This window comes from Anolis sagrei, chromosome 6 (assembly GCF_037176765.1).
Source record: "Anolis sagrei isolate rAnoSag1 chromosome 6, rAnoSag1.mat, whole genome shotgun sequence".
Taxonomy (NCBI): Eukaryota; Metazoa; Chordata; class Lepidosauria; order Squamata; family Dactyloidae; genus Anolis; species Anolis sagrei.
This window is the reverse complement of record NC_090026.1, coordinates 33,132,097-33,143,216: the sequence shown is the minus strand read 5'-3', so window position 1 is coordinate 33,143,216 and position 11,120 is coordinate 33,132,097. Positions and strand designations below refer to the sequence as shown.

General features: G+C 42.6%; 1 protein-coding gene and 1 long non-coding RNA gene across 2 annotated transcripts in view; one reads left to right on the top strand and one right to left on the bottom strand.

Moving 5' to 3' along the window:
- The window catches only part of LOC137097365 (uncharacterized), a 24,698-nt gene extending 23,227 nt beyond the window's left edge, over window positions 1–1,471 (top strand). The window contains exon 3 of the long non-coding RNA XR_010910159.1: window positions 1,131–1,471. This is a non-coding gene — a long non-coding RNA (uncharacterized lncRNA). The remainder of the gene's footprint in view (window positions 1–1,130) is intronic.
- Window positions 1,363–9,320, bottom strand: HOXB7 (homeobox B7). Its single transcript, XM_060780867.2, has 2 exons — window positions 8,751–9,320; window positions 1,363–2,511 (listed from the first exon to the last, which is right to left on the bottom strand). The coding sequence occupies exons 1-2, from the start codon at window positions 9,169–9,171 to the stop codon at window positions 2,258–2,260; spliced, it is 675 nt and encodes a 224-aa protein (XP_060636850.2). The 5' UTR covers window positions 9,172–9,320; the 3' UTR covers window positions 1,363–2,257.
- Window positions 9,321–11,120: the final 1,800 nt, after the last annotated feature.

The following is an 11,120-nucleotide window of genomic DNA, read 5'->3' as shown; positions in this document are numbered from 1 at the left end:
CAAAATCTGGAAAATTCTATCTATCAAACTGGAGGGAGCATAAAATGGAAGAATCTATGGACGGTGCCAAAAAAATCCCCCGCAATTGTTTTCGCCTTGTTTATTTTTGCGTATTTAGTTGTTCTCATTAGTTGTACATTTGTTTTGATGCCTGGCTTCTGTTGGCGATAACTGGGGAAATAAAGATATTGTCATAAAACCACTGAAGTGAGTTTTTTAGAAATTCCAAAATGAAATGAGAGTAAAAATAATAATAATCCAATATTCGTGGAAAACAATGGGCTGTGGTATATTATTATTATTGTTATTTTTATTTCCAATCCTTGTCTTTTTGTAGGTTTTGGGATGATGTTTACAGCGAGAAGGACTTCCAGTAATGGTAACATTAGAATAGGACTCATGGGCTTCCTTTTCTTAGCCAAGAGGGTTTCTCCCATGCTGGTTGTTTTCACTTCATATAGTCAACTCAAATTGGGTTGTTGTAAGTTTTTCCGGGCTGTATGACCATGTTCCAGAAGCATTCTCTCCTGACAATTCGCTTGCATCTAGGGCAGGCATCCTCGGAGATTGTGAGGTCTCAGAACCTCTGAATACGCCTGCCCTACATGCAGGCGAAACGTCAGGAGAGAATGCTTCTGGAGCAGTTTTCAGTTCTTGTAAGTTTTCCGAGCTGTATGGTCATGTTCCAGAAGCATTCTCTCCTGACGTTTCGCCTTTATCTAGGGCAGGCATCCTCGGAGATTGTGAGATCTCAGAACCTCTGAGGATGCCTTCCCTAAATGCAGGTGAAACGTCAGGAGAGAATGCTTCTGGAACAGTTTTCAGTTATAAGTTTTCCGGGCTGTAAAGCCATGAACCAGGAGCATTCTCTCCTGATGTTTCACCTGCATCTATGGCAGACATCCTCAGAGGTTGTGAGAGTTCACAACCTCCGAGGATACCTGCTATAAATGCAGGGAAACGTCAGAAGAGAATGCTTCTGTAACATGGCCATAAAGCCCGAAAAACTTACAACAACCCTGATTCCGTCAAATCCAATTGTTCATTATTGGGACAATTTTTAACCAAAATATTGTGTTTTTTCCCCTTTCTTTTGACATTCTTATAATCTATTTGTTTGTTTATTGTAGAAGAGTCAGGAAAATGGCGTCAGATTGGAAGGCGATTCTTCAAATGGTCCGTTTTCTTCAAAATCCGGTTTACACCTTCAAGACATGATCCAGGAGCTTTTCTTACTCTCTGTTTACAAAACGAGGAAGGCCTTCTTCATGGAAAGGACTCCCCAAAGGGTGGATTTTGCTCAGGAACAAAGAACGAGCCATGAATGGAGAACAAGCAATGACCAGACAGGAGTTCAGACGATTCAGTAAGATTATTTTTTAATCTTTTCTGTCTCTCTACGCATAGTAATCACAGAATTACAAATAAAAAAGGGCTTGGCCAACGATTAAATTATTTGCTATCTATCATATACATGGTTGTTTTCTTTTGTTTACTCCATACAATATTAATTTCGAATGCTCTAGTGACAGCAATAATAAAAAGAAGTGGTCCATTGTCCGAACATGTAAAAATATATACCAACCAAAAACAAAAAAGAGCGAAAATAACATGAAAAATACAGCACCAGCAACCAGACGGAGAGGCACAAATCTACGAAGAGGGGAAGAGGAGGAGGAGAGAAAGACAGGGATCTCATGGAAGTATGTACAACAGTCATTTTAGCTAAGCCTTGTGTTCCCTTCATACATTTGGACTCCACGTATTCTATGAAAAAAGTGCTAATCACGTCCACATTTTTACTTCATTTTTTTATAAAATTACACAAAAACAGGGGAAGAAACCCTCTTTTGAAACAAAAACAATGTACAAAGACTTGACAATATGAAGACCCACGTAAGGAACCAAAAACATCATCTATATTTTATTCTAAAGAGACATTGAATAGGTAGGTTTAATATCGATTTTGTCGTACAAAAAAACAACAACAAAAAGAGGAGAGAAATGTTAATTAATATAGGTAGTTTTCCAAGTGTCAAGAAAGCGAAGCAACCGTCTTTTCAGTTTACTGAGAGTCTTTACTGGATCTTTTTTTCTTTCCCCCCATTTCTGGTTCTTGCTTTCGTTTTCGGGACAGGAGGGTCAGTTCTCTCTCTTATTTTTTCACTCCACGCTTCTTCTCGCCCACCTCTCTCTCTCTCTTGCCTTCACTTTCACTCTCATTCTTCCTCCCCACCCTTTCCCCACTCTTTCTTTTTCATTCCTCCTCGTCTTCCTCCGCCTCTGGTTTTTCCTGGCTGTTGGAGCCCGGACCTGCGGGTTTGTTTTCTTTTTTCCACTTCATGCGCCTGTTCTGGAACCAGATTTTGATCTGTCTTTCTGTAAGACACAAAGCGTGGGCTATCTCTATACGTCGCCGTCTGGTCAAGTAACGGTTGTAATGGAATTCCTTCTCCAGTTCCAGTGTTTGGTACCTGGTGTAGGTCTGGCGGCCTCGTTTTCTGTCAGTCCCTGTAAAAGCAACACACAAAGACATTCAGTTCTTTCCTCCTTGCAGTTGTTTCCTAATTCCTAGTAGCCCTGTCTCGATTAGCTGGCTTTTCTGTTACTCCTCAAATTAAATGAAGTGTATATTATGAATAATAATAATAATAATAATATACAATATAATAATTTATGTGCTGTGTATTTTTCCTGCGTGTTGTCCACTTTTATTTTGAATTTAATAATACATTATTATAATATATTATAGTATATAATAACAATGGTACTGTATATATATATATCATTATAATATATTCTATAATAAAATAATAATAATGGTGCTATATATAGGTAGATATTAATATAATATAATATAATTATATATAATAATATATTACTTATTATTATATTATATTTTAATATATAATATATATTATATAATATATAATACAACACCATTATTATTATATATGTTATTAATACTATATTTAAAATGAAAGTAGACAACATGCAGGAACATAATAAAATAATAATGGTGCTGTCTATATATATATATATATATATAATAGTATTATTATATTATATTACAATATATATATTATATTATATATTATATACTATATAATATATAATACAGCAACATTATTATTATATATGTTATTATACTATATTTAAAATAAAAGTAGGAACATATAATAATAATAATAATAATAATAATAATAATGGTGCTGTATATATATTATAATATGTAATAGTATTATATTATAATATATTATATATTATATATTATATACTATATAATATATAATACAGCACCACTATTATTATTATATATGTTATCATTACTATTTAAAATAAAAGTAGGAACATAATAAAATAATAATAATAATGGTGCTGTATATATATTACAATATATAATAGTATTATTATATATTCTTATATTATATTGCAATATATATTATATACTATATAATATATAATACAGCACCATTATTGTTATTATTATTTAAGTTATTATTATTTTTAAAATAAAAGTAGACAACACGCAGGAAAAATACACAGCACATAAATGTTAAAGAAATCAATATATACGCACTTATCTGAGAGTAAGTTCGACATAATTTAGTGGAACTTATTCATGAACAGGAATGCATAGGATTGGGGAAGGAAAGAGAGAAAAAAGGAAAGATTAGAGCCTGCATTTATTCTCTCACTTCGACAGTGAATTCTCATTTGCTTTAGCCAATCATTTAATTTTCAGCTTCAACATCTCAAAATATATCTCAGTGAATCAAACGTGTAGCGGATATTTTTCCATCTCTACTTAGAAATAAGTTTTGCTGAGTTTCATGGATTTAGGACAATATAACTAACTAATGTTTCCAATTTTGCCCCCAAAGTTTCAAATCGATCTTTCCAAAAAAAAGTAATGTTCACATTTCACTCCACGTGGCTTATTATTTGAAACAGATGCGCAGGGGAGGGAAATGTGTTCAAAAGGTGAGTTGTTTCTCTTTTCTTAAGTGTTTAAGGCTTATCGTGTCGAGCTGCCCTTCCCGCCCACACAAAATAAAAACTCGGAATGCTTTGAATCTCAAGGAAACATCTTGTATGAATTTCCACATCTGGAGAGCCGCTTCTTCAAACCAGTGTGGTGTTGGTGTGTGGGTAATGTGTGTGGGTAATGTTACTTCCTTCCTTTTTCAGATTGTGTGTTATTTTCCCCCCTCTCCGCCCCCCCCCCCCGACTCTAGAAAAAAAATGATATTTGAGTGTCCCAACAAGGGAATTCGGAAGCTGGTCGACAAAGTTTGCCCAGTTTGGAATGCCTCAAAGCCAGAGTCCTCTCGCTGACCACAACTATTTACTCTGGCTTCCAAAGAATCTGGATTCAAACCAGGGATCCATTTTCCTGTCATTTCTTGAGTCCGCTTGTGGGAATGTTTCCCTAAAGTGGAGGCGATGCTCCTGGTTGAGATGTTTTGTTTTGTTTTTTCAGTCCACGGATTCTTGCCTTCATCTCCCACACCAACACCATTCATTTGAAACTTCCTTGGAGATTTTAGGGTGTTTGCTGTTACAAAAAAAAATGGCGTGAAAAAAAAGGGGGGGGGGTCGTTGTAGCCATAGTCTTTCTCTTCAAGAAAGGAATAGCCCGACTGGCTGTAAAGAGAGAGGGTGTCTATGGGGGAGAGTTGGCTAAGATGTCTGTGGAATGTGGGTTGTAAAACCCCTTGAAGGGAGCACCATAAACCTCTCTTGAATGGGGCAACCAGGACACAGTCAACGGAATCTCCCATATCAAGTCCTAAAGAGTAGACAAGAAAGGCGTTGATGCGGGAGGAAAACCGGGAAAGGGGGGAGAAAGAGAAAGAAAGCGAAGAGGAGAAGAAGAAGGGAAGCAAAAGAAACTCCCTAAATAGATTTAAGGTCGATTTGAAGTTATGAGAACTGGCAAAAAAGTAAAAGAGACCTTGTTGTCTCCAGTTAGCAAGACGGTATGTCTTCCAGAAGCTACCATTTTACTCCCCCTCCCTCCTTCCAAAAAAACAGTAGCTCTTGCTTCAAAAGAAGTGGGAAGAGGAGGGGGTTCTTTTACTCCAGAGACACACAAATAAGGACTTGGGTGTATATTATGAGTAAAGGCGCAGTCAGAAGGAAGACCTATGAGGCTGAGGTTTTGAAGAACTGTGTCTAGATGCCTTTCAACCCTTTGGCTACATCTCACCTCCTTTTTCTTTTATTTTTTCTCAATTTGCTTTAAATTCTAGGCCTGATACTTCTATTCTCACCCTTCTTCACCACTCACAAGAGAAAGGCCTTTGCTGCAGAGGACATACCTTTAAAGATATAGGGCCCTTCTACACAGCCCTATTACCCAGAATATTAAGGCAGAAAAATCACAACATCTGCTTTGAACTGGGTTATCTGAGTCCACACTGCCATATATTCCAGTTCAAAGCAGAAAATGTGTGATTTTATTCAGCTGTGTGGAAGGGGCCTCTCTCTTTCCTTCCTCCCCCCCCTCTCTCCCCCCCCTCCTCTCCCACTCAGAAAAATACATGATTAGCTGTAATGTCCAATTTTCAAAACTGGCAAATATAATAAACCTAATTCTAATTATATAAATGAATATTTTCTGTTTTATGCTTATAGTTTTAGATAGATAGATAGATAGATAGATAGATAGACTCAGATTACCTACCTCAGAAGCCAGATAGGCAGTGGTAGAGCTGGAGATGGAAAAAGATGGGACAAGAGGCCTTAACTGACACCTTTTGACAGGGCTAGATACTGGCCTAAGCTTTGTGGCAAGATATAAGCCTCCCAATCTGTCGTCTTACCTATGTACTTCTTGCTGTGTGTTGTCTACAGAGTGGACTCCTCCAGGATTTAGTCAGGAGTGACTTGAATAAAAGTGCTCTCCCCCATCCCCATAAAAGCATTGCGCCATTTGGTACTCAGATCATATAATCATAACACCTTTGGTCTCCTATGGGGGATTTCCAGGAGCAATGTTCCCATCCTAGCGACTATAATGTACTGTTGTCCATCGGGGGGGAAAGACAAAAAGGACTTTGCTGTCAAGAAGCACCAGCACCCGGGTGCTTCCATGCCCAGGAACATCAATGGTGCAGAAAAATAATCAGAATAAAGGCACAGTTGCAAAAGCCAAGCTGCTGGATTTCCTTCCATTTCTTTACACTTTATAATCCTGGCCAGATCAGTCTTGGACAATGAGGAATGGGCATGCCCAGTGCCACCATACCTTTCGAAGTTTGACTTATGATTTCCTGAGAAATTTACAAAGAAGGGAAATGAATACTTTGGCCTGAGTTTCCATACACACATAAACACACACGACTTCAGGAGGAACTGCCTATTAAAAACGGAATTCTGTAAGACTCCCTCTTAAGGTAAGTAAGTATGCAGTGCATTACAACTGCAGTGATTTCTCCCAAATACTCTTCCCTGAGGGCCATATAATTCAGACTATCAAGGCAAAAATTCCACAATATCTGCTTTGAACTGGGTTAGCTGAGTCCACACTGCCATATATTCCAGTTCAAAGCAGATAAGGTGGGATTTTATTGAGCTATGAGGAAGGGGTCTGAGGAAGCCTTGTATTCAGCTGGAAGGCTTTCACACTTCAAGGTTACAGGAGTTTCACCGAATACTATGCCTTCTTCTACCGGCCCTGTTGAAATAGACTTAATTTCCTGGGGAGCTTGGATAAGGGAAGCACCAATCCCACCCATCCCACAAGGAGGATTCCAATGGCGTTGTTTTGGATAGGTTTCTGGGCATATAACAGGAAGAGCAAGGGAGTTCCGGACATGAAAGATCAGTCTTTGGTGGGTTCATCTGCCTCTCTGTTTTGACAGATGTCCTGGCAAAGTCAGAGAGGAAGGGAATATCTTGCACTGCCTTTCAAGCAACTGCAGGCAAACCCAGGCAGAAAGGCAGATAAAACGGGGTGTCAGCTCATAAGAAGTTAGGATCAAAATCTAAATCTAACATTTACAAGTGCTGTTATATTATTCTCGGTTCTCCCTCCAAGAAAACTCATACACGGTTCCCAAACAAAATAAGGAATATATTGTCGAAGGCTTTCATGGTTGTAAGTTTTTTGGCTATATGGCCATGTTCCAGAAGCATTCTCTCCTGACGTTTCGCCTGCATCTATGGCAGACATCCTCGGAGTTTGTGAAGATAAGGACTGCATCTGGAGAATATCTATCTGTCTGTCTGTCTGTCTATAATCTATCTACCCTCTCTCTCTCTCTCTATCTATCTATCTATCTTTTCTTCCTTTCTTACTCTCCTTCCTGTCCTTTCCGACTTCCTCTTCCAGATAACTGGAATTGAATATGGAATCTCCGACTCGTGATTAAGATTGGAATACAGAGGGGGTTTTGGGTGAGGGGGCAGAAACAGAGCTGGTGGGGTGCAAAAGTGCAAAAGAAATGCCTTCTCAGTTGGGGTCCAATAAATCCAGAGAGGCTGCTCATACCGTAAAGGATACGCTCCTTCTTTGCTTCGGCCCTCCCCCACCCCCCAACTCCCCACTTTCTGCCTTCCACTGGCATTTCTGTTCCCGGTGTCATTGTACAAAAGAGTCAATATAACTATTAAGAAACAATAATAATGCTTTATTTCGCTACCCTGAGAGTACAGTCTGAGGAAAACGTCCTCCAAACTGATAATTGCATAGAGAAAGAGAGGAGGATGAGAGTAGGGGGCCTTCTACATAGCACTATATCCCAGTATATCAAGGCAGAAAATCCCACATTATCAGAGTGTAGACGCGGATAACCCAGGGCCCTTCCACACAGCCTTATGTCCCAGAATATCAAGGCAGATAATCCTACAACGTCTGCTTTGAACTGGGTTATTTATTTTTATTTATTTATTAATCATAATATTCAAAGGATGTTTGCCTTTGCCTTCTTCTGAGGCCGAGAGCTGTGACTTGTCCAAAGTCACTGAATTGGTTTGCATGTCTGAATGGGGATTTGAACCCTGGTTTTCCGAAGTTCCAAGCCAACATAAAAACAGACTGAATGTCATCTGAGTAGACACTCCGATAATATGGGATTTTCTGCCTTAATATTCTGGGATATAGGTCTGTGTGGAAGGGGCCTGAGTGTGGACTCAGATATCCCAGTTCAAAGCAGATATTGTGGGATTTTCTGCCTTGATATTCTGGGATATAGGTCTGTGTGGAAGGGCCCTGAGTGTGGACTCAGATATCCCAGTTCAAAGCAGATATTGTGGGATTTTCTGCTTTGATATTCTGGGATATAGGGCTCCGTGGAAGGGCCCAAAGAGAGAAGGAGGCAGAGAGAAAGAGAGAAGGAGACAGAGAGAAGGAAGCAAAGGGGAAAAGAGAGAGATAGGCTACCCCCCCCCCCTTTTGACTCTCTCGTCTTCCCGAGACACACACAAGCCCTTTGCGTAAAGGAAGCCAACAGCAGGAAGAGTCGAACTAATAAATATTAAAAACGGCGACTTTGTTTAAGCCTTACTTTCTTGCGGGGGGGGGGGGGTCGTGGGAGGGGGGAGAAGGGGGAGGGAGTGACAAAGAGAGATTCATTTTGAGGCAAACGTCATAAAAGGCATAGAGGACCGTCCTCTCCCCCCCCCCCCCCGCCTTTTCTCCTCCTCCTCCCTCCAAACAAGACAACTTCCCCTCCCTTCCCGATCATTTACATTCGCTTCTGGCCCGTCTTCCCTCTCTCTGTCTCCGTCTCTCTCTGCCTCACCTGTGCTCCGCATCCAGGGATAGATGCGCAAGTTGCTCTCGTGCCTCAGCTCGGCGTCCCTCTGGTCCCCGCTTTTGTTGCCGTTGGGTTTGGAGGCATCTCCGCCGCCGCCGGGACACATCACGGAGAGGTTCTGCTCGAAGGGGGAGCAGTGCATGTTGAAGGAGCCGGCTTCCAGGCCGTAGCCGCCGGGGTACATGCCGGGGCCCTGGGGGTGCATGGCCCCGCCGCTGGGGTACAAGCCCGGCATGGAGGCCGCGAAGGAGGCCGTGGCGCCCGAGCCATAGCCGCCGCCGCCGCCGCGCGGGGCATTGGAGGCGAAGGCGCACGAAGTTTGCTCAGGAAACACTCCGGAGGGGAAAACCGAATTTGCGGCCTGATATTTAGAAAATAAAGCATTCGCATAATACAATGAACTCATAATCTGGCCGGGTGATTTGTAGGCCGGGACGTTTTAGTGTCGGTTTTACGAGGTACCGTGATATATTACGGAATTAGACTCCAGATTTACACCAAAAAGGACCCCCTTTTTCCTCCCCGGGCCATGTGACTCCGGGCCACGTGACTCAGGGGCCGCCAATCAGCGCCAGCTTCCTCCCTCCCCTCGCTTTTCCCTCCCCCCCCTCCACCTCCCAAGCTGTCCCCCTCCGAAGACGGGAAAGGGGGGAAACGACGCTCTTGTATGGATGGAGTCCGGCATGGGATTGATACAAGGCGATGCATTATTGATGCGGAGGAGACCGAGCCTCCCCAAGGCAGAAGCGGGAAGGAGCCGAAGTGGGCAGCCGGCGGGTCAATAAGCCGGGCCCCCGGTGGTATCAGTTTCTGCCCAGCAAGAGGAGCAGGGAAAGCGGAGGAGAAGGAAGGAAAGGAGGGGAGAGAAGGGAAGGAGAGGGCAAAGGCAATCAAAAGAGCATCTCAGGAGGCTCTGTGTGTGTGTGTGTGTGTGGGGGGAAGTCATGGGGAGGAAAAGGAGAAGGGAGCTAATAAGGAAGAGGAGAAACCAAACCAAAGGCAGGGAGGAAGATGGAGTGGCAAGGAGGAGGGCACAAACCCCGGGACCAACTTCCGGCGAGATGGTGGCCACTTTAGCTTCCAAAAAAAATATTGAAAAAGTAGGAACGCTCAGGAGCAAATCAGAATTGGATCTAAACTGCCATATAATGTAGTTTGCATTGTATTATCAGGTCAGTGTAGACCAGGCACGTGCAAACTTGGGCCCTCCGGGTGTTTTGGACCAACTCTCACCATTCCTAACAGCCTCAGGAAGGAGCCTGAGGCTGTTAGGAATGGTGGGAGTTGAAGTCCACCCTTAAGCAGGAGTTGAAGTCCACACTTAAGAGGCTGAGGGGGGAAAGAAAAGGGCCTGAGGCTGTTAGGAATGGTGGGAGTTGAAGAGTCCATCTTAAGTGGGAGTTGAAGTCCACACTTAAGCAGCTGAGGGAGGAAGAAAAGGGCCTGAGGCTGTCAGGAATGGTGGGAGTTGAAGTCCATCTTAAGTGGGAGTTGAAGTCCACATTTAAGCGGCTGAGGGGGAAAGAAAAGGGTCTGAGGCTGTCAGGAATGATGGGAGTCGAAGTTCATCTTAACCGGAAATTGACGTCCACACTTAAGCAGCTGAGGGGGGAAAGGAAAGGGCCTGAGGCTGTCAGGAATGGTGGGAGTTGAAGTCCAAAACACCTGGCGGCCCCAAGTTTGCCAATGCCAAGTGTAGACTCATATAACACAGTGAAATCAGTATCATAACTGCATTTCAAACTGCAGCGTCGATCCTGTCTTAGCTCCCATTATCTAGGTTTTGTTGTTGGCCTGAGTTGGGTGATCTATCCCGCCTTATCCCGCAGCCTCGGGACTGGTGCCTGTCCTGACATTCTCTGGGCACCGGCTTCATCCCGACTTCCCCGGAAAGGGAGTCCTATCTTTGTCTCCCGCCCCACCACCTCCCCTCCCCGAGAGTTAATATTTCACTTCCAGCTTTCTCCCCCCCTTCCCCTTCCATATCTCCCCTTCTATAGGCCATTCAGTTCTATGTGTAATTTATTCCACTGCCACAGGCGTTGGGTCTGAGAGCTGGCTTTGCTTGCTCTTTTTTTTTTTTCAACTGGCGGAAGGGGGAGAGAGGGAGGAGGAAAAGATTACAACAGATCTCTATTTAAGCGTGTCAGCTCTTCTGCTGGACTCAATTACAGAGAGGAGGAAAATGTGACCAGCTGGTTCCTCTGCTTTCTGCTGGGGAAGCAAGAGAGGTTTCCAAAAAGGAAAAAAAGAAAAGAAGAGAGGAATTGGGGAGGGAGAAGAAGAGAGAGAGGAGAGAGAGAGAGAGAAGAGGAGGAGGGAATGGCAAGGCACACGTTTCACTGAAACTTATCA